This window comes from Taudactylus pleione, unplaced genomic scaffold (assembly GCF_031769625.1).
Source record: "Taudactylus pleione unplaced genomic scaffold, aTauple2 ptg000182l, whole genome shotgun sequence".
Classification (NCBI taxonomy): Eukaryota; Metazoa; Chordata; class Amphibia; order Anura; family Myobatrachidae; genus Taudactylus; species Taudactylus pleione.
In genome coordinates this window covers 1,654,169-1,678,650 of record NW_028284584.1, presented here as the reverse complement: position 1 = coordinate 1,678,650, position 24,482 = coordinate 1,654,169, and the positions used below count along the sequence as shown (strand labels likewise).

At 47.8% G+C, this 24,482-nt stretch overlaps 1 protein-coding gene across 1 annotated transcript in view; it reads left to right on the top strand.

Moving 5' to 3' along the window:
- The first annotated feature begins 408 nt into the window (after window positions 1-408).
- The window catches only part of LOC148519797 (uncharacterized), a 91,911-nt gene continuing 67,837 nt past the window's right edge, over window positions 409-24,482 (top strand). Inside the window, exon 1 of the mRNA XM_088476087.1 lies at window positions 409-481. Within this exon, the coding sequence (XP_088332213.1) occupies window positions 463-481 (19 nt within the window). The 5' untranslated portion in view covers window positions 409-462. The remainder of the gene's footprint in view (window positions 482-24,482) is intronic.

Here is a 24,482-nt window from a genome sequence, read left to right as displayed (position 1 = left end):
AGCAGCACTACACTACACTACACTACACAGCACTAACTCCCACCCTCCCTCTTCACTGTCCACAGCCGAGGAGAAAATGGCGCCGACGCGGGTACCTTATATAGGATCCAAAACCCGCGAGACTCGGAAGGCGGGAAGATGACGTTTTGCCTCGATTTCAGAATCCGAGTCAGGCGGGAAAAGTCGAGCCTGACTCGGATCGGACTCGGATCGGGGGGGCTCGGGGGGGGTTCGGATTTCAGAAATCCGAACCCGCTCACCCCTATTTCAGGCATATCATTAGACAACAATTTCAGTTTCTGCTGCTGTTGCTTTAACTGCTTATTCATTGATATAAGATACTTCACAGTTACCTCGTTGTTACCCTTTAGATCTTCCTGTGGACTTATAATCAAATGAGGTTGTCTACCGAACAATATTTCAAATGGGGACAGATTCAGAGGAGGTCTAGGAGTGGTCCTTATGCTATGTAGGACCAAAGGTAACGCTTCTGGCCATCCTAGTCCAGTCTCTGCCATGATTTTACTTAACTTATTTTTAATAGTCCCGTTCATCCTCTCTACCTTGGCACGGGCTTGCGGTCGGTAGGGGGTGTGAAGTCGGCTATTAATACCCATCAGCTTACACATATTTAGAAAAACATCCCCTTTGAAATGAGAACCCCTGTCACTCTCGATGATTTTAGGGATACCGTACCTGCATACAAATTCCTGAACTATTTTCTTAGCAGTAAATGCAGCAGTATTAGTGGCCGCTGGGTAGGCCTCAACCCAGTTAGAAAATACGTCTGTGCACACTAATACATACTTAAGGTTCCTGCAGGGTGGTAATTGGATGAAATCAATTTCTATCACCTGGAAAGGTCCATCAGTCGGTGGAATGTGGGACGGTTCGGTAGGGATCGCTTTCCCTATGTTCTTTCTCAAGCAGGTCAGACAGAACATTGCTATCTTCTCTGCTTGTGAAGAAAAACCTGGTGCGCACCAGTATGCCCTCACCAACTTGCACATACCCTGTTTACCCAGATGAGTCAGACCGTGTGCTGCGTCAGCCAGGCTGGGGTAATATGCCTTGGGGGCTACTGGTTTACCTTGTCCGTCCCTCCAGAGCTCGGAGGACTCTTGCCCACATCCCGTAGACTTCCAGATGGATTTTTCCTGAATTGAACACAAATTTTGCATCTCAATTAATTTCAGCATATCAATAGTTTAAAATGACATAATTGTGTCAGTTGGAGAAAACATTTTTAACCCTGCTGCCCATTTTGCAGCTTCATCATATCTGTTGTTGCCCATTCACAGCGGGTCATCCTCACATGTGTGGGCTTTGCATTTAATTACTGCCACTGCTTTGGGCAGTTGGATTGCTTCTAAACAATGTTTTATGTGTCGGGAATGTGCGGCTGGTGTGCCTGCTGCTGTCATAAAGTTTCTCAGACGCCATAGAACCCCAAAATTGTGCACCACCCCGAACGCGTACCTCAAGTCAATGTAAATGTTAGCAGATTTGCCTGCTGCCAGTTCACATGCTCTAGTCAGTGCTACTAACTCTGCCACCTGGGCTGAGTGAGGAGGACCGAAAGGTTTAGCTTCTATGGTGTCTGTGTCATTACAACAGCATAACCTGTACATAATTCACGTGTCTGTTTGTCTATGACAACTCCCATCCGTATAAAAAGTTACATCCACATTCTCTAAAGGTGTGTCATGTATGTCAGGTCTAGCAGTAAAGGTCTGATTCAGATATGTCATACAATCGTGCGTATCATTATGTCTGCCGAACTCACCTCCCACCAGCAACTCCTCTCCTTCCACCCTTTGTACATCATGTTGTACATATGGTAGGTATGTTGCTGGATTCAGCATACTGCAACGTTTAACAGTAATAGCGATTAGAGCTAGTTCCCATTTGGTGAACCTAGCTGAGGAGACGTGTCTGGTTTGAACTGAGTTCAACAGAGCAGATACAGCATGGGGAGTGTAGACAATCATATCATGGCCCAATACTACGTCCTCACTTTTACTCACCAGTAGAGCAGTAGCTGCTACACTTCTCAAACAGGTGGGGATCTTGCCACAGTGTCCAATTGGGCACTGTAGTATGCTACGGGCCTACTGGCATCACCATGTTTTGTGTAAGGACACCTGCAGCACAACCATCGGCTTTCGTACAATACAAATCAAAAGGTTTTTCATAATCGGGTATTCCCAATGCAGGAGCTTTTGTCAGACTATCCTTAAGATTAAGGAAGCCTGCTCTGATTCCTCAGTGTGTATAACATGATCGGGCTTTGAGGAAGAGACTAATTCCTGTAAAGGTAAGGCCAAAATAGAAAAACCTGGTATCCACATTTGGCAATATCCACACATTCCCAAGAAGGTATGAATTTGCTGTTGATTCTGCGGCAGTGTCATGTTTTGTATGGCCTGGATTCTATCTGTTGTAAGGTGTCATAACCCCTGGGTTAGGCAGTGTCCCAAATATTTTACTCTGGATTGGCACAGCTGTAGTTTGTCCTTAGCCACCTTGTGTCCTGTTTGTGAGAGATGAAGTAACAAAAGTTTAGTATCATTCAAACATGACAAAAACGAGTCAGAACATAGCAATAAATTGTCCACATATTGAATAAGAACAGATCCATTGGCAGGTTGAAAAGATTGTAAACAGTCGTGCAATGCCTGGGAGAAGATACTGGGGCTGTCTATGAAACCTTGGGGTAATCATGTCCATGTGTATTGTAAACCTCTGTATGCAAATTAATGGTGAGCGGGTTCGGTTTTACTCGGATTTACTCGGATCTTTAAACGGCATTTTATTGGCTATCGCCTATCATGTGTTTTGGGTAGCCAATATAATAAATCCGAATTTGCGGTAAAGTGGTGATAAGAACTGCGTAAATCCGAGTAAAACCGAGCCTGCACATCCCTAATGTAAATGCGAATAGATACTGACAGTCAATGACAGTGAAATGGGTTGCATTTGGTGGGATCTGCATCAAAATGACAGCTGGATTCGGCACTACAGGGAATTGGCTCTCTACTACCTTATTAACACCTCTTATGTCTTGTACCAGCTTATAACCCCTCCCACCACTCTTCTTCACCGGAAAGATGGGACTGTTGGCTACACTAGCTGTACGAACTAAAATTCCCTGTTGCAATAATCGCTCAATTATTGGAAAAACCCCTAATTCTACCTCCTGTTTTAGTGGGTACTGGGGAATTTTTAGAGCTTGCCTTCCGCTTTTTAAATCTACCATTTCTGGGCTTACGTTTGCCAATAATCCAGTGTCCTGTCCATCTTTAGTCCAAAGGGAATCTGGAATTAGGACCAACATTTCATTTATCTGAGATGGATTTTCATTTAAACTTGTAGAGTGATACATTATCCTTTGGGGAGTGTCCAACATATCCAGCACCTCGTGCGCAACTCTCTCTGGGAAATCCAAAAATACACCATCAGGGGTGCAATATATAACACATCCCATCTTACATAACAGGTCTCTGCCCAGCAGGTTAGTAGGAGCCGCAGCAGCCAGGAGAAAAGAATGTCTGGTATGCAACGGCCCAATAGTAACCTCTGTGGACTTTGCTAAAGGATAATGTTCCACTTTACCTGTTACACCCATTGTTGGTACTGTCTCGTTGGTCACCTGTAAATTAACGGGAGATTTTATCACTGACCTGGTCGCCCCTGTGTCTACAAGAAAAGGATATTCAGTACCAGCTACATCAACCATCATGACCGGTTCTTCCCTAGTACTTCCCGTTAACCTGACCATCTGTAGACTATGACCTGACCCCTAGCGTTGGCTACAATTCTCCAATAAAGCATTTACGACTACAATTGGAGCTGGTGCCTGCTGAACATTTGCTGGCCTCTGTGCATATCCCTTATGGGGATATCTAAGTCTTCCCTGATGTGAGATCCCTACTCGTTTTACTGTACAGTTTCTACTTATGTTTGTTTACAGTTAAAACATGTTCGTGTTTCGGGTGAAGACGTGGTGTTGTGAGGTTTGCGCAGAGGGTAAAGGTGGTGGATATGGGTAAGGATAGGGAGGGTAAGGGTATTGTGGGGGATAAGAAGTTGGTGGGTAGCCTGGGACCTGTGGTTGCATCGGGTTAGTGGGATAGAGTTGTGTTTGTTGTTGCGTGGGGTTAGTGAGAGCACATACTTGTTCAGATGTGAGTGTGTGTGCAAGTGCAAGTGTGTCTGTTGGCTGTGGTGTTACCGTCATTCCCTCCAGAGCTTGGATACTGACAGCCATTAGTTTTTCGCTCTGGGCTTCTCTCTTCTTGGAGATGTTTTTATCAGGTTCAATGGCGGTTTCTATGAGGGTATCTATTGTGAGTCCCCGCCAGCCAGGCTGTGAGGTCTGAACCCGAGTCTTTAAACTCTCTTTCAGACCATCCACAAGTACCGTAACTATCATTCCCTTGTGGTGAGTGCTATCTTTAATATCCTCTATCCCAGTGTACTGGGTGATAGCCTGCAGAGCCCGGTCGCAATAGTCTTCTGCAGTTTCACTCTCTTTCTGCTTAATGGTGAAAATTTTGTTCCAGTTAACTACTACTGGAAAATATATACCCAATTGAGTTACAATGCTGGAAATGTTACCTTGGTTTACTTGGTCTGTTAAGAACGTCACCATCCAATACACAGTCCGTGATAAATTTTGTCACGTCGGTATTGTGTGCAGACAGGCCCTTAACACCACACGCCAATCTTTATTAGTGGGTTCATGTGAACTACCCAAATTTCTCAAAAATCTTTCACATTTGGCTAATTCCTTTTTGGGATCGGGGAAATCATTTATGATGGAATTTAGTTCTGCTCTTGTCCAAGGACAATGCATTACTACTTCCCTCGTGGGCACTACACCGTTCGCATCTGCATTTCCACTTGGAACAGTTATTGTGCGAATGGGATGCAGACCGGTAGCGCTGCTACCTTTGACCTATTACCTGGCTGGGGGTTTAGTCTGCTGCTGCTACGTATGGTATGAACAATTTCCTATACGGGTGCAGAGGGTGTTAACACTTCCCTTGGTGTTACCGATGGAGATGGCGGCACCACCCGTGATTGCGGTGATGCAGCATCTATCATTTGTACAGCATGGGAAATGGCAGACATTACAATAGGCTCATCATCCACATCATAAACATTTTCTTTATGGTTACTTAAGAGAGGATACAAATTACTTGTTACATTTTTATTGGTATTTTTGGTAACTGTACTTGCACCTCCATCCACATAAGGTGGGGGAGGTGAGCGTGAACTGCTGGCAATACTCTCCACGACGCTACCTTGCCGCACGTGGCGCCATTTTGCGGCTCGCCCGTATTGCAATTTAGCGTCGCGGATGTATTTTCTGACAATGTGCTCGTGACGCTAGTTTGCGTCATTTGCACATTAAGCCACGCATCCCCTTCATGCTGCCACAGTTTTAAACATTCAAAATACTTAATCTTTTTCTCTCGGGATCGCACCATACTGATGTGATCCTGGACATTATCTAACACATTTTTATCAAAACTACCAATTCTGGGCAACGGTCTAACACTCTTCCTCGTCATATTAAACCATAAATCACAATACCTTATTGCATAAGTACCGTACTTAGTATGCATGATATGACGGGCCGATTCGATGGGCGCCTCCATTAGCAGCACATCATTGCCTAACATTTATACTGTTTGCGTGGCTCCCATTCTGAGACAACTCCTATGCTTTTCAATAGAGATTTAAACTGGTGAAAGACAATCAAGACACTTTCACTTACCTGTGGACGATTTAAGTCGGCGGCGCCCACACACCTGGATAAGATTTAGTAAGGCAACTTCCACACCTGGATAAGATTTGAAAAAGGCAACTTCAGCCCCGGATAAGATTTAGTAAGGCGACTTCCACACCTATGAGAGTTTATATGTCGGCTACTCTCACGCACCTCTCTACAACAAAGACAACATGTACACCTGCTACTGTGTATAGAACGGTAAAGCTGCTTACTGAGAGGCTAGACTAACCCTTGCACCTAGCCCTTAAGGATCATACGATACCCTTAACTTTGTTCAACAAATATTCACTGTTACACACTTTTTTCCTGCTCAGAAAAATACATGTTAATCCAGATATTGGTAATAGAAAAAAAATGTAAACCTCAATGGCTTTGTTCAAACACGTGGCAGCACAACCGGAAGTACGTATACGCTATTGTGCGACCAGTCGCATACACAATAATGCGACTACCACACAACCGTATAATGGTTTTTTAACTCTGTACACAAAAGTGCGTCTTTGCTATGCGCAAACCTGCGACTTAGCCGCATACTCAGTACTGCGACACCCCTTTAAACGTAAGGTTCTATTAACAGAGGAAAACAAACTTTTTCCTCTCTTGTCCCTGGATTCTAGTCAGCTTCCTTGATTCACACGGAAACGGATAGTGATCTTTCAGCACAAAGCGGTTGCAGGCAAACCCTGCATGTGGCCACTCCACCCTTTGCTGAAATATCGATAGTGGTATGTACAGTGTGAGTAGGTAAGTGACTTCACTACAAGCCCCCAACTAACGATACTGGATCAGAACCTCAATATACCTCTGCCTATACCTTCTAAAACCCTTCCTATAAACCTCTAAGGATGACGCTAATTTGCGTACGCAGTCATACAGTAAATAAAGACTTAGACCTGGAATCTGTGGTTCCAAAGCACAAGTGTTATTCAAGTAAAAGTTCAGACAGTTACACGCAATTGATCCAGACACAATTTAGGCGCAAAAGGAAATTATACAGACCCAAGTACAGTATACATACGCAGCGCTTCCGGACCCGAAGATAGGCATCAGCAAGAGACCCCTAGTCATACAGCATTCAGCAAGAAGACTAAAAACCAGCGTTTGAGCACACATATTTATACCCCCCCAGAATAAACAGGACAATAGAGAAGTTTGTTGCTGATGTCATTGGTTCCCAGGGGAGAAGCATCTGTTACAGGGCATTTAACAGGCTGGTTCAAACAGACTCTCCCTGCCTCTAACAGCTGGGGATCTTTCCCTTCCAGCCCCCTGCAACATCCTAACAGTTGTTCATGAAATATACATTTTGTTGCTTGTAGGCTCTGTGATCCATAACTTGAGTTTGCATGATGCGATCTCCCTACCGATAACACCGGAATACTGTAAAAAGAGTACGCATCAGTACAAGACCAAACACGACTTGTTTAGCATGTATAATACCTTAGTTATCAAATATCTTTATTTCTCAGCATTTAAACTAACTGAACCAACTTAAATCATATACTTTAACGCTTATTAAACCTTATGTGTGAATATTTAATGTGTGAGTATTCGGGGTTTGATATAAGGACGCTAGTTAACTTGGGGCAGATGCGTGCGCATAAAGCTAATAAAACAGCGGTTTCATACAAAGTCCTATGCATTCGCTAATATGCGACTAGTTAATAGCGCAATTGTGTGTATTAATGTGTGTATGAGAAATGGTGAATTATCGCCACATGTACTAAAATGTGAGTTTATCTAAAATGGCGCCATTCGCAAAATGGCATCTTGCGATCTCATTTTCAAGATGGCGTCTTGCGGCCAGGATTACATTTTAAACTGAACTTGTCTCAGCCAATTATTCAGCTTCGACACCCTTTATATTGAAACAGACCCTCCAGGGCAGAAGAAGCTATCTTTTCGTTGGCATCATCTGTTAATGACACTTACCAGTACCCTTTGGTAAAGTCTAGAGTGGTTACGTACCGTGCTATTCCCAGCCTTCCAATTTCTTCCTCCACACGAGGCATTGGGTAGGCACCAAACTTAGACACAGTATTCCATTTACAGAGATCATTGCAGAAGTTTACGCTCGGGTTTCGGGATGGGCGCAATGGGGGTTTCATTGCTCACTATGTGACTCTTAAATTATTTCTAATGCCAAAATGTTTTAATCTCTTTAGTCACTGATTCTCGTTGGGCTTCTGGAATTCTATAGAGCTTTAAGTCAATCTTAACTCCTGGTGCAATGATTGTCATGTTTAATGACTGTAGCCTCATGCTTTTGAATAGTGTATAAGGTTTTGGCTATTGCAACTTTCGGTAACCAAAGGTTGTCACCACAGCTTGTCACAACTTGTATATAACCTAGATCCAGAACTATAATTGGGAAAACATTTAATTATATATTGCACATATTCCACAGCACTTTATACAGCATATTTCAGTCATTCACATAAGTCCCAGCCCGGTATACTATATACGCTATCACCAGGGCACACATATAAAATATGGTCTAGAAGCCAAATTAACAGACCTGTATATTTTTGGAGTGTAGGAGGGAACCAGAGCACATGGACCATTTGGAGAACATACAAACTCCACACATATATGGGAATTGAACCACAGTGCTGTGAGGCAGCAAGCACCTAACTATTGTGCCACATATTGTTATTACAACAGCCCTGAAGTGAGAGATTTAGCTTTCTGGAACCCGTATAACTGGCTATAGCCATCTTATACACCAGATGTCAGGCTACCCAAACACAAGCCAGAACAACGACACAAATTAGCTTCATTTACACCTCTGAATGGCGCAGGTTATATGTAATACTTATGGAATAATGGTCACCCTATTGTAATTATTAGAAGTTACCGGTTAGGCTTGTGACGATATTTACATTTCATCTCAGACGACTTCTAATCTCTGTAAAAAATGACGGTAGTGAATATACCAGTTTTATTATTATTTGCAGAAGTTTATAACTATGGTAACATCACTTGTGTGTTGTACAATACAATAAGAATACTGAGAATTGATACACTGCTGCCCCCTGCTGGTACTCATCATGTATTACTGTTTTGTGTCTTTTCACTGTTATTTTTATAATATTTTTAATGTCTTTTTTTAATGATTAATACAGATGTTTAGTTGTCAGATCCTCAGGTCAGTCTCACCGGAGTGAGATGTACTAATAAGGCGCATACCCTGACACTAAAGCTGCTCCTGCTTTGCCACTTATTGAGGTGAGAGAGTAGCAATAACACAGAGATGTATTAACCTGTAGCTGCCAGGGTGGGGGAGAGAAAACTCCTCTCTGGTGGTCCTGGCAAGTGCCGTAACGCATCAGCCTAGTACGATGGTGCAAAGGTGACAGGAGGAGGCAATGGAATTGGTAATCAGGGGCGCCAAGGAGGCGGGGGGTGCGGGTACTAATTACCCGGGCTTGCTGGAGGGGCCTGGTGGGTGTTCGGGTCTGATGCCCCCTCTCTCCTACCTGTCAGCAACCCAGCATACGCTGCTGTGGGAGACTGCTCGTGGCTGTTGAGCAGCACCAGTCTCCTCTGCTAGTGGGGGGGAGCAATCACACTGAACACCCCCCCCCCTGGATTTGCGCTGGGATACGGGGATAACAGCAGCTCCTCCCCAGCGAGCGTGGCCACGCATCCTGCCACTCCCCCTTCCCCTGGGCCGGCTCTCTACGACCCTGCTGGTAGGTAACACATTACGTTATCCTCAAATTGCGCTATCCACTACTGGGCAGCAGCAAATACCGTGGCTCAGCTTGTAATTGCTCTGTAAATGCTGATGAATGTTTCAGCCAATCATAGCAGCGTCGTTACCGATCACATTGTGCCACAGATCAGGGCTTAAAGTGGTCCTGGAGGGGTGATGGGATTCGCCGCCCCCCCCACACACAGTTTAAGCACAGCTATTCTGAGATGGGGCCACTACTATGGATGACTGTGTCCAGAGAAAATAAATAAAATATTGTCCCTTGAACACTGTTCTGCCTGTATATTTTTTGGATACTGACATATACATAGGAAACACATATTATGGAGGTGCGAGAGCAACGTAACTCCTCAATATGACTGGGACAAATACCAAATGCTTACACTGTTGTGTATAGTAAAATGTGAATGGCCCGGGGCTATGAGAGTAGGTTTTTATCACTCCTGACACCTGAGACTACAATGTTAGGTCACATAAAAATAAAACAAATGTTATATGCCGTCAGTGTCGCTCTTAATTCTTTTTCTACTACCTCTCAGAAATGTTTTATGGGGTCCCCAAGTCTTTGTTACTGGCAAGCCCCATGCTTTTTTTGCAACCCCTATGTATCCCCTGTGCATGAGGCTTTTCTATATGGTGTTTTCCCTGCAATGAGGAATTTGAGCCTCCCTAGGCAGACAGTGTCTTGAGCCGGTATTCAGGATGCATACAGGAGATCACGTGGTACACAATCCACCTGGCATAGGAATAATATGTCACCTTTATACAACAGAGATTTAACCAGTAATAGAAGTTTTGGGGCAGAAGAAAATGTGAGCTTCCGTGATGACACATCCTGGAGAGACACTGTCCTCTTACGTCTTTCCAGCACTACCCCCCTGCATCTCTACAAGGTCATCCCCCTACATCTCACCGGTGTCACCCCCCATGTATCACCAACATCACCCCCTGTGTCTCTCCAGCACCACCCCCCTGCATCTCTACAAGGTCATCCCCCTACATCTCACCGGTGTCACCCCCCCGTGTATCACCAGCATCACCCCCTTGTGTCTCACCAACATAATCCCCCCATGCGTCTCTCAAGCACCACCCCCCTGCATCTCTACAAGGTCATCCCCCTACATCTCACCGGTGTCACCCCCCCATGTATCACCAGCATCACCCCCTGTGTCTCACCAGCATAATCCCCCCATGCATCTCTCCAGCACCACCCCTCTGCAGCTCTACAAGGTCATCCCCCTACGTCTCTCCTCGTCAGGAGAGGAGGGGGCCCATGTTCACTCACCGTCCGGGGCCCCCACCTCTTTCCCCGGCTGCCATCAGGGAACAGACAGCAGCGTTAGGCTCAGTGCACTAGAGTGTGCCCGGAGTCTACATTGCATGTGCAGATCACCGGGGAAATGGCGCAGCAGTCATTTTCCTTGTGATTTTTTACTGCGCATGCGCAAAACGCCGGGAGAATGGCCGCAGCAGCCATTTTCCAGGTGTTTTCTGTAGTGCTACTCCGTGGGACATCGGAGAGGTATGTATATATATATAAAAAATAAGGGTTCAGGGTGTGTGGCACAGGCCACCCTGCACCCTATAAATAGGCCCCTGGGCCTCGTAGGCGGTGTGACCAGTGCCACGGGGGTGTGACTATTGATGTGAGGAGTGTGACCCGTGCTGTTGGGGTGTGGTCTGCACAAGCGGTGTGCCCCTTACCGTGGTTTGCACCATAGAGCCACTGAGGACATCTAAGACATAAGAAAGAATGTTCCAGACATCGTACTGTGGGCCTGATTCAGACCTGCTCGCGAACGCTGAGCGCTCGCAAGCGGGTCGATGTTGCCCAAGTGCACATGCACACGAAGGAGGCGGCTTCGTCATGTGCATGCGCGAGACCCGAATAACGATGGCCAAGCCGTCGTTATGGGTCTCGCACCAAAGGGGGCGTGTTGCCGATGGTGATTGACAGCACGCCCCCTTTGGTGGGCGTTCCGGGGACGTGGCTGTCCACACGGAGGCGTTCCCATGGGAACGCCTACCGTCTGGGGCCGGCCCCACTGACATCACTAGTGATGTCAGTGGGAGTGCTTTTGGCTCTGATAGAGCCAAAAGCACTCCAGGGCTTGCGGCAATGAGACCCTACCGCAAGGGTCTCATTGCAAGCCCGATGGTCGCGATGGTCTTGACCATCACGACCATCATTTTGACCGATCGCTATAGCTGTGGGTGGTTACCCACAGCTATGCGAGCGGCCAGGAGGCCACTCCAAACACTAAGAGGGACAGCCCTGATTCAGAGCGAGCGCTCTGTCAGAGCGTCCGGCTCTGAATCAGGGCCTGTATACTGGTGGTGGCGCCCTGCACTTCTCTCTTCTCACCTGCTCTGGTGCCTGGCTGACTGCTGAGTACTGATGACATGTCAGGTACAGGGAGCGCAGTGACACCCTGCACGTCCTCTTCCCTCTCCCCAACTTCCCTCCGAGACAGCCAGACAAGCTGCCTCCCAGACAGCAATAGGAGCTGCTGAATGGAGCCTGGCTGCTGGCAGTGGCCAGAGAATATGAATGGCTTCTCGGTGGCTAAGTGAAGAAGAATTTTGTATGTTATCCAAATTATTTTAGTGTTGTCTGCAGTGTTTACGAATACATGGTACAATATAATGGAGTTTTATTAGCGCTGTCATTACTTACATACTGCACTATGCTGCATTGAAAGCTTTATTATTAAGGTTTTGTCTATGATTTTCAATAAGCTTTACTTTCAACACCCCTTAGTGTATGAACCTTAATAGACCTGAATTTGGTGCAATAGTCTGCGACTGAAAAGGGATTTTGTGTGATTTAGGGGGGAGGCTCCATCATTGGTGGCTGTGGTGGTTTGGACAGAACGTGACATTATGTGAGGCCTAAAGTGTTCTGATACCCAAACTGAAGCTGATGAAAGGTATTTTCATTTTGTATTGGAGCAACACCCCCAGATCACTGGGAACAGGAACATATACAATGACAAGAATCATTAGGAGCATTATATAACTGAGGGGCCTATTCATCATACCTAAACTTTCTCTGGAGGTAATTAGGGTTAGAACGTGCATGGAGTTCTACCTAATTACCGGGGGAATCCATCATTCCTCCTCCCCATAACTATCTATTCCGAAAAGCTGTCATATTTGCGATGACAGCTTTTCGGGAAATAGATAGTTATCCCTGTCTACACTAACTTACCGCAGCTGGAATCCGTGCTGCGCATGCGCTGTTACATTCGTAAAACCAGCGCATGTGCAGCACTGCCTACAGCTGCGGTAATTTTGTGTCCCCCACCAACTCCCCCTCCCCTTCCTCTCACCTACCCCCATCCCCGCACTTACCTGCCCGCTGCAGCGCCACCAGCACCGGTGACTGGTCTGACACGTGTTCTACCAGCTGACCACAGTAGTTTTTTTCTAAATTTTCTTGTGTTCTACTGGGTCAACAGTTGTCAGACCAGTCATCGGAGCCAGAGGAAGGAGCAGAGCACTAGTATCACAGATAACTCCTACTTACCTTCCTCTCCCGGAATGGCCATTGTCCCCATACACTAGTATCACAGATATCTCCTGCTTACCTTCCTCTCCCGGAATGGCCACTGTCCCCATACACTAGTATCACAGATATCTCCTGCTTACCTTTCTCTCCCGGAATGGCCCGCTGTCCTCATACACTAGTATCACAGATATCTCCTGCTTACCTTCCTCTCCCGGAATGGCACGCTGTCCTCATACACTAGTATCACAGATATCTCCAGCTTACCTTCCTCTCCCGGAATGGCCATTGTCCCCATACACTAGTATCACAGATAACTCCTGCTTACCTTCCTCTCCCGGTATGGCCGCTGTCCTCATACACTAGTATCACAGATGTCTCCTACTTACCTTCCTCTCCCGGAATGGCTGCAGTCCCCATATACTAGTATCACAGATATCTCCTACTTACCTTTCTCTCCCGGAATGGCCTGCTGTCCCCATACACTAGTATCACAGATATCTCCTGCTTACCTTCCTCTCCCGGAATAGCCCGCTGTCCCCATACACTAGTAACACAGATATCTCCTGCTTACCTTCCTCTCCCGGAATGGCCGCTGTCCTCATACACTAGTATCACATATCTCTCCTGCTTACCTTTCTCTCCCGGAATGGCCACTGTCCCCATACACTAGTATCACAGATATCTCCTGCTTACCTTCCTCTACCGGAATGGCCCGCTGTCCCCATACACTAGTATCACAGATATCTCCTGCTTACCTTTCTCTCCCGGAATGGCCGCTGTCCCCATACACTAGTATCACAGATATCTCCTGCTTACCTTTCTCTCCCGGAATGGCCCGCTGTCCCCATACACTAGTATCACATATCTCTCCTGCTTAAATTTCTCTCCCGGAATGGCCCGCTGTCCCCATACACTAGTATCACAGATATCTCCTGCTTACCTTTCTCTCCCGGAATGGCCGCTGTCCCCATAAACTAGTATCACAGATATCTCCTGCTTACCTTTCTCTCCCGGAATGGCCGCTGTCCTCATACACTAGTAACACAGATATCTCCTGCTTACCTTTCTCTCCCGGAATGACCCACTGTCCCCATACACTAGTATCACAGATATCTCCTGCTTACCTTTCTCTCCCGGAATGGCCGCTGTCCCCATACACTAGTATCACAGATATCTCCTGCTTACCTTTCTCTCCCGGAATGGCCACTGTCCTCATACACTAGTATCACAGATATCTCCTACTTACCTTCCTCTCCCGGAATGGCCCGCTGTCCTCATACACTAGTATCACAGATATCTCCTACTTACCCTTCTCTCCCGGAATAGCCCGCTGTCCCCATACACTAGTATCACAGATATCTCCTGCTTACCTTCCTCTCCCGGAATGGCTGCAGTCCCCATACACTAGTATCACAGATATCTCCTGCTTACCTTTCTCTCCAGGAATGGCCGCTGTCCTCATACACTAGTATCACAGATATCTCCAGCTTACCTTCCTCTCCCGGAATGGCTGCAGTCCCCGTACACTAGTATCACAGATATCTCCTGCTTACCTTCCTCTCCCGGAATGGCCCGCTGTCCCCATACACTAGTATCACATATCTCTCCTGCTTACCTTTCTCTCCCGGAATGGCCGCTGTCCTCATACACTAGTTTCACAGATATCTCCTGCTTACCATCCTCTCCCGGAATGGCCCGTTGTCCCCATACACTAGTATCACAGATATCTCCTGCTTACCTTCCTCTCCCGGAATGGCTGCTGTCCTCATACACTAGTATCACAGATATCTCCTGCTTACCTTCCTCTCCCGGAATAGCCCGCTGTCCCCATACACTAGTATCACAGATATCTCCTGCTTAACTTCATCTCCCGGAATGGCTGCTGTCCTCATACACTAGTATCACATATCTCTCCTGCTTACCTTTCTCTCCCGGAATGGCCACTGTCCCCATACACTAGTATCACAGATATCTCCTGCTTACCTTCCTCTCCCGGAATGGCCCGCTGTCCCCATACACTAGTATCACAGATAACTCCTACTTACCTGCCTCTCCCGGAATGGCCATTGTCCCCATACACTAGTATCACAGATATCTCCCGCTTACCTTCCTCTCCCGAAATGGCCACTGTTCCCATACACTAGTATCACAGATATCTCCTAATTACCTTTCTCTCCCGGAATGGCCCGCTGTCCTCATACACTAGTATCACAGATAACTCCTGCATACCTTCCTCTCCCGGAATGGCCATTGTCCCCATACACTAGTATCACAGATAACTCCTGCTTACCTTCCTCTCCCGGAATGGCCGCTGTCCTCATACACTAGTATCACAGATGGCTCCTACTTACCTTCCTCTCCCGGAATGGCTGCAGTCCCCATACACTAGTATCACAGATATCTCCTGCTTACCTTTCTCTCCCGGAATGGCCCACTGTCCCCATACACTAGTATCACAGATATCTCCTGCTTACCTTCCTCTCCCGGAATGGCCATTGTCCCCATACACTAGTATCACAGATAACTCATGCTTACCTTCCTCTCCCGGTATGGCCGCTGTCCTCATACACTAGTATCACAGATGTCTCCTACTTACCTTTCTCTCCCGGAATGGCCGCTGTCCCCATACACTAGTATCACAGATATCTCCTGCTTACCTTTCTCTCCCGGAATGGCCGCTGTCCCCATACACTAGTATCACAGATATCTCCTGCTTACCTTTCTCTCCCGGAATGGCCCGCTGTCCCCATAAACTAGTATCACATATCTCTCCTGCTTACCTTTCTCTCCCGGAATGGCCCGCTGTCCCCATACACTAGTATCACAGATATCTCCTGCTTGCCTTACTCTCCCGGAATGGCCGCTGTCCTCATACACTAGTATCACAGATATCTCCTGCTTACCTTTCTCTCCCGGAATGGCCCGCTGTCCCCATACACTAGTATCACAGATATCTCCTGCTTACCTTTCTCTCCCGGAATGGCCCGCTGTCCTCATACACTAGTATCACAGATATCTCCTGCTTACCTTCCTCTCCCTGAAAGGCCATTGTCCCCATACACTACTATCACAGATAACTCCTGCTTACCTTTCTCTCCAGGAATGGCTGCTGTCCTCATACACTAGTATCACAGATATCTCCAGCTTACCTTCCACTCCCGGAATGGCCCGCTGTCCCCATACACTAGTATCACATATCTCTCCTGCTTACCTTTCTCTCCCAGAATGGCCGCTGTCCTCATACACTAGTATCACAGATATCTCCTGCTTACCATCCTCTCCAGGAATGGCCCGCTGTCCCCATACACTAGTATCACAGATATCTCCTGCTTACCTTCCTCTCCCGGAATGGCTGCTGTCCTCATACACTAGTATCACAGATATCTCCTGCTTACCTTCCTCTCCCGGAATAGCCCGCTATCCCCATACACTAGTATCACAGATATCTCCTGCTTACCTTTCTCTGCCAGAATGGCCCGCTGTCCCCATACACTAGTATCACAGATATCTCCTGCTTATCTTCCTCTCCCGGAATAGCCCGCTGTCCCCATACACTAGTATCACAGATATCTCCTGCTTACCTTTCTCTGCCAGAATGGCCCGCTGTCCCCATACACTAGTATCACAGATATCTCCTGCTTACCTTCCTCTCCCGGAAAGGCCGCTGTCCTCATACACTAGTAGCACATATCTCTCCTGCTTACCTTTCTCTCCCGGAATGGCCACTGTCCCCATACACTAGTATCACAGATATCTCCTGCTTACCCTCCTCTCCCAGAATGGCCCGCTGTCCCCATACACTAGTATCACAGATAACTCCTACTAACCTTCCTCTCCCGGAATGGCCATTGTCCCCATACACTAGTATCACAGATATCTTCCGCTTACCTTTCTCTCCCGGAATGGCCCCCTGTCCTCATACACTAGTATCACAGATAACTCCTGCTTACCTTCCTCTCCCGGAATGGCCATTGTCCCCATACACTAGTATCACAGATAACTCCTGCTTACCTTCCTCTCCCGGAATGGCCGCTGTCCTCATACACTAGTATCACAGATGTCTCCTACTTTCCTTCCTCTCCCGGAATGACTGCAGTCCCCATACACTAGTATCACAGATATCTCCTGCTTACCTTTCTCTCCCGGAATGGCCCGCTGTCCCCATACACTAGTATCACAGATATCTCCTGCTTACCTTCCTCTCCCGGAATAGCCCACTGTCCCCATACACTAGTATCACAGATATCTCCGGCTTACTTTCCTCTCCCGGAATGGCCGCTGTCCTCATACACTAGTATCACATATCTCTCCTGCTTACCTTTCTCTCCCGGAATGGCCACTGTCCCCATACACTAGTATCACAGATATCTCCTGCTTACCTTCCTCTCCCGGAATGGCCCACTGTCCCCATACACTAGTATAGTATCACAGATATCTCCTGCTTACTTTCCTCTCCCGGAATGGCCGCTGTCCTCATACACTAGTATCACATATCTCTCCTGCTTACCTTTCTCTCCCGGAATGGCCACTGTCCCCATACACTAGTATCACAGATATCTCCTGCTTACCTTCCTCTCCCGGAATGGCCCACTGTCCCCATACACTAGTATAGTATCACAGATATCTCCTGCTTACCTTTCTCTCCCGGAATGGCCCGCTGTCCCCATACACTAGTATCACATATCTCTCCTGCTTTCCTTTCTCTCCCGGAATGGCCCGCTGTCCCCATACACTAGTATCACAGATATCTCCTGCTTACCTTCCTCTCCCGGAATGGCTGCAGTCCCCATACACTAGTATCACAGATATCTCCTGCTTACCTTCCTCTCCCGGAATGGCTGCAGTCCCCATACACTAGTATCACAGATATCTCCTGCTTACCTTTCTCTCCCGGAATGGCCCGCTGTCCCCATACACTAGTATCACATATCTCTCCTGCTTACCTTTCTCTCCAGGAATGGCCGCTGTCCCGATACACTAGTATCACATATATCTCCTGCTTACCTTCCTCTCCCGGAATGGCCCGCTGTCCCCATACACTAGTATCACATATCTCTCCTGCTTACCTTTCTCTCCAGGAATGGCCGCTGTCCCCATACACTAGTATCACATATCTCTCCTGCTTACCTTTCTCTCCCGGAATGGCCGCTGTCCTCATACACTAGTATCAAAAATATCTCCTGCTTACCATCCTCTCCCGGAATGGCCCGCTGTCCCCATACACTAGTATCAAAGATATCTCCTGCTTACCTTCCTCTCCCGGAATGGCTGCTGTCCTCATACACTAGTATCACAGATATCTCCTGCTTACCTTCCTCTCCCGGAATAGCCCGCTGTCCCCATACACTAGTATCACAGATATCTCCTGCTTACCTTCCTCTCCCGGAATGGCCGCTGTCCTCATACACTAGTATCACATATCTCTCCTACTTACCTTTCTGTCCCGGAATGGCCACGGTCCCCATTCACTAGTATCACAGATATCTCCTGCTTACCTTCCTCTCCCGGAATGGCCCGCTGTCCCCATACACTAGTATTACAGATATCTCCTGCTTACCTTTCTCTCCCGGAATGGCCGCTGTTCCCATACACTAGTATCACAGATATCTCCTGCTTACCTTTCTCTCCCGGAATGGCCCGCTGTCCCCATACACTAGTGTCACATATCTCTCCTGCTTACCTTTCTCTCCCGGAATGGCCCGCTGTCCCCATACACTAGTATTACTGATATCTCCTACTTACCTTCCTTTCCCGGAATGGCTGCAGTCCCCATACACTAGTATCACAGATATCTCCTGCTTACCTTCCTCTCCCGGAATGGCCCGCTGTCCCATTACACTAGTATCACAGATATCTCCTGCTTACCTTTCTCTCCCGGAATGGCCCGCTTTCCCCATACACTAGTATCACATATCTCTCCTGCTTACCTTTCTCTCCAGGAATGGCCGCTGTCCCCATACACTAGTATCACATATCTCTCCTGCTTACCTTTCTCTCCCGGAATGGCCGCTGTCCTCATACACTAGTATCACAGATATCTCCTGCTTACCATCCTCTCCCGGAATGGCCCGCTGTCCCCATACACTAGTATCAAAGATATCTCCTGCTTACCTTCCTCTCCCGGAATGGCTGCTGTCCTCATACACTAGTATCACAGATATCTCCTGCTTACCTTCCTCTCCCGGAATAGCCCGCTGTCCCCATACACTAGTATCACAGATATCTCCTGCTTACCTTCCTCTCCCGGAATGGCCGCTGTCCTCATACACTAGTATCACATATCTCTCCTACTTACCTTTCTGTCCCGGAATGGCCACGGTCCCCATATACTAGTATCACAGATATCTCCTGCTTACCTTCCTCTCCGGGAATGGCCCGCTGTCCCCATACACTAGTATCACAGATATCTTCTGCTTACCTTTCTCTCCCGGAATGGCCGCTGTCCCCATACACTAGTATCACAGATATCTCCTGCTTACCTTTCTCTCCCGGAATGGCCCGCTGTCCCCATACACTAGTGTCACATATCTCTCCTGCTTACCTTTCTCTCCCGGAATGGCCCGCTGTCCCCATACACTAGTATTACTGATATCTCCTACTTACCTTCCTTTCCCGGAATGGCTGCAGTCCCCATACACTAGTATCACAGATATCTCCTACTTACCTTCCTCTCCCGGAATGGCTGCAGTCCCCATACACTAGTATCACAGATATCTCCTGCTTACCTTTCTCTCCCGGAATGGCCCGCTGTCCCCATACACTAGTATCACATATCTCTCCTGCTTACCTTTCTCTCCCGGAATGGCCCGCTGTCCCCATACACTAGTATCACATATCTCTCCTGCTTACCTTTCTCTCCAGGAATGGCCGCTGTCCTCATACACTAGTATCACAGATATCTCCAGCTTACCTTCCTCTCCCGGAATGGCCCGCTGTCCCCATACACTAGTATCACATATCTCTCCTGCTTACCTTTCTCTCCAGGAATGGCCGCTGTTCTCATACACTAGTATCACAGATATCTCCTGCTTACCTTCCTCTCCCGGAATGGCCCGCTGTCCCCATATACTAGTATCACAGATATCTCCTGCTTACCATCCTCTCCCGGAATGGCCCGCTGTCCCCATACATTAGTATCACAGATATCTCCTGCTTACCTTAATCTCCTGGAATGGCCGCTGTCCTCATACACTAGTATCACAGATATCTCCTGCTTACCTTCCTCTCCCGGAATGGCTCACTGTCCCCATACACTAGTATCACAGATATCTCCTACTTACCTTCCTCTCCCGGAATGGCCGCTGTCCCCATACACTAGTATCACAGATATCTCCTTCTTACCTTCCTCTCCCGGAATGTCCCGCTGTCCCCATACACTAGTATCACAGATATCTCCTGCTTACCTTCCTCTCCCGGAATGGCCCGCTGTCCCCATACACTAGTATCACAGATATCTCCTGCTTACCTTCCTCTCCCGGAATGGCCCGCTGTCCCCATACACTAGTATCACAGATATCTCCTGCTTACCTTCCTCTCCCGGAATTGCCCGCTGTCCCCTTACACTAGTATCACAGATATCTCCTGCTTACCTTCCTCTCCCGGAATGGCCGCTGTCCTCATACACTAGTATCACATATCTCTCCTGCTTACCTTTCTCTCAAGGAATGGCCACTGTCCCATTACACTAGTATCACAGATATCTCCTGCTTACCTTCCTCTCCCGGAATGGCTCACTGTCCCCATACACTAGTATCACAGATATCTCCTACTTACCTTCCTCTCCCGGAATGGCCGCTGTCCTCATACACTAGTATCACATATCTCTCCTGCTTACCTTTCTCTCCCGGAATGGCCACTGTCCCCATACACTAGTATCACAGATATCTCCTGCTTACCTTCCTCTCCCGGAATGGCCCGCTGTCCCCATACACTAGTATCACAGATATCTCCTGCTTACCTTTCTCTCCCGAAATGGCCGCTGTCCCCATACACTAGTATCACAGATATCTCCTGCTTACCTTTCTCTCCCGGAATGGCCCGCTGTCCCCATACTCTAGTATCCCATATCTCTCCTGCTTACCTTTCTCTCCCGGAATGGCCCGCTGTCCCCATACACTTGTATCACAGATATCTCCTGCTTACCTTCCTCTCCCGGAATGGCTGCAGTCCCCATACACTAGTATCACAGATATCTCCTGCTTACCTTCCTCTCCCGGAATGGCTGCAGTCCCCATACACTAGTATCACAGATATCTCCTGCTTACCTTTCTCTCCCGGAATGGCCCGCTGACCCCATACACTAGTATCACATATCTCTCCTGCTTACCTTTCTCTCCAGGAATGGCCGCTGTCCTCATACACTAGTATCACAGATATCTCCAGCTTACCTTCCTCTCCCGGAATGGCCGCTGTCCCCATACACTAGTATCACATATCTCTCCTGCTTACCTTCCTCTCCCTGAATGGCCGCTGTCCCCATACACTAGTATCACATATCTCTCCTGCTTACCATCCACTCCCGGAATGGCCCGCTGTCCCCATACACTAGTATCACAGATATCTCCTGCTTACCTTCCTCTCCCGGAATGGCTGCTGTCCTCATACACTAGTATCACAGATATCTCCTGCTTACCTTCCTCTCCCGGAATAGCCCGCTGTCCCCATACACTAGTATCACAGATATCTCCTGCTTACCTTCCTCTCCCGGAATGGCCGCTGTCCTCATACACTAGTATCACATATCTCTCCTACTTACCTTTCTCTCCCGGAATGGCCACTGTCCCCATACACTAGTATCACAGATATCTCCTGCTTACCTTCCTCTCCCGGAATGGCCCGCTGTCCCCATACACTAGTATCACAGATATCTCCTGCTTACCTTTCTCTGCCAGAATGGCCCGCTGTCCCCATACACTAGTATCACAGATATCTCCTGCTTACCTTCCTCTCCCGGAATAGCCCGCTGTCCCCATACACTAGTATCACAGATATCTCCTGCTTACCTTTCTCTGCCTGAATGGCCCGCTGTCCCCATACACTAGTATCACAGATATCTCCTGCTTACCTTCCTCTCCCGGAAAGACCGCTGTCCTCATACACTAGTATCACATATCTCTCCTGCTTACCTTTCTCTCCCGGAATGGCCACTGTCCCCATACACTAGTATCACAGATATCTCCTGCTTACCTTCCTCTCCCGGAATGGCCCGCTGTCCCCATACACTAGTATCACAGATAACTCCTACTAACCTTCCTCTCCCGGAATGGCCATTGTCCCCATACACTAGTATCACAGATATGTCCCGCTTACCTTTCTCTCCCTGAATGGCCCGCTGTCCTCATACACTAGTATCACAGATAACTCCTGCTTACCTTCCTCTCCCGGAATGGCCATTCTCCCCATACACTAGTATCACAGATAACTCCTGCTTACCTTCCTCTCCCGGAATGGCCGCTGTCCTCATACACTAGTAACACAGATGTCTCCTACTTACCTTCCTCTCCCGGAATGGCTGCAGTCCCCATACACTAGTATCACAGATATCTCCTGCTTACCTTTCTCACCCGGAATGGCCCGCTGTCCCTATACACTAGTATCACAGATATCTCCTGCTTACCTTCCTCTCCCGGAATAGCCCACTGTCCCCATACACTAGTATCACAGATATCTCCTGCTTACCTTCCTCTCCCGGAATGGCCGCTGTCCTCATACACTAGTATCACATATCTCTCCTGCTTACCTTTCTCTCCCGGAATGGCCACTGTCCCCATACACTAGTATCACAGATATCTCCTGCTTACCTTCCTCTCCCAGAATGGCCCGCTGTCCCCATACACTAGTATCACAGATATCTCCTGGTTACCTTTCTCTCCCGGAATGGCCGCCGTCCCCATACACTAAATATCACAGATATCTCCTGCTTACCTTTCTCTCCTGGAATGGCCCGCTGTCCCCATACACTAGTATCACATATCTCTCCTGCTTTCCTTTCTCTCCCGGAATGGCCCGCTGTCCCCATACACTAGTATCACAGATATCTCCTGCTTACCTTCCTCTCCCGGAATGGCTGCAGTCCCCATACACTAGTATCAAAGATATCTCCTGCTTACCTTCCTCTCCCGGAATGGCTGCTGTCCTCATACACTAGTATCACAGATATCTCCTGCTTACCTTCCTCTCCCGGAATAGCCCGCTGTCCCCATACACTAGTATCACAGATATCTCCTGCTTACCTTCCTCTCCCGGAATGGCCGCTGTCCTCATACACTAGTATCACATATGTCTCCTACTTACCTTTCTGTCCCGGAATGGCCACGGTCCCCATTCACTAGTATCACAGATATCTCCTGCTTACCTTTCTCTCCTGGAATGGCCGCTGTCCCCATACACTAATATCACAGATATCTCCTGCTTACCTTTCTCTCCCGGAATGGCCCGCTGTCCCCATACACTAGTGTCACATATCTCTCCTGCTTACCTTTCTCTCCCGGAATGGCCCGCTGTCCCCATACACTAGTATCACATATGTCTCCTACTTACCTTCCTCTCCCGGAATGGCCCGCTGTCCCCATACACTAGTATCACAGATATCTCCTGCTTACCTTTCTCTCCCGGAATGGTCGCTGTCCCCATACACTAGTATCACAGATATCTCCTGCTTACCTTTCTCTCCCGGAATGGCCCGCTGTCCCCATACACTAGTGTCACATATCTCTCCTGCTTACCTTTCTCTCCCGGAATGGCCCGCTGTCCCCATACACTAGTATTACTGATATCTCCTACTTACCTTCCTTTCCCGGAATGGCTGCAGTCCCCATACACTAGTATCACAGATATCTCCTGCTTACCTTCCTCTCCCGGAATGGCCCGCTGTCCCCATACACTAGTATCACAGATATCTCCTGCTTACCTTTCTCTCCCGGAATGGCCCGCTGTCCCCATACACTAGTATTACATATCTCTCCTGCTTACCTTTCTCTCCAGGAATGGCCGCTGTCCCGATACACTAGTATCACAGATATCTCCTGCTTACCTTCCTCTCCCGGAATGGCACGCTGACCCCATACACTAGTATCACATATCTCTACTGCTTACCTTTCTCTCCAGGAATGGCCGCTGTCCCCATACACTAGTATCACATATCTCTCCTGCTTACCTTTCTCTCCCGGAATGGCCGCTGTCCTCATACACTAGTATCACAGATATCTCCTGCTTACCATCCTCTCCCGGAATGGCCCGCTGTCCCCATACACTAGTATCAAAGATATCTCCTGCTTACCTTCCTCTCCCGGAATGGCTGCTGTCCTCATACACTAGTATCACAGATATCTCCTGCTTACCTTCCTCTCCCGGAATAGCCCGCTGTCCCCATACACTAGTATCACAGATATCTCCTGCTTACCTTCCTCTCCCGGAATGGCCGCTGTCCTCATACACTAGTATCACATATCTCT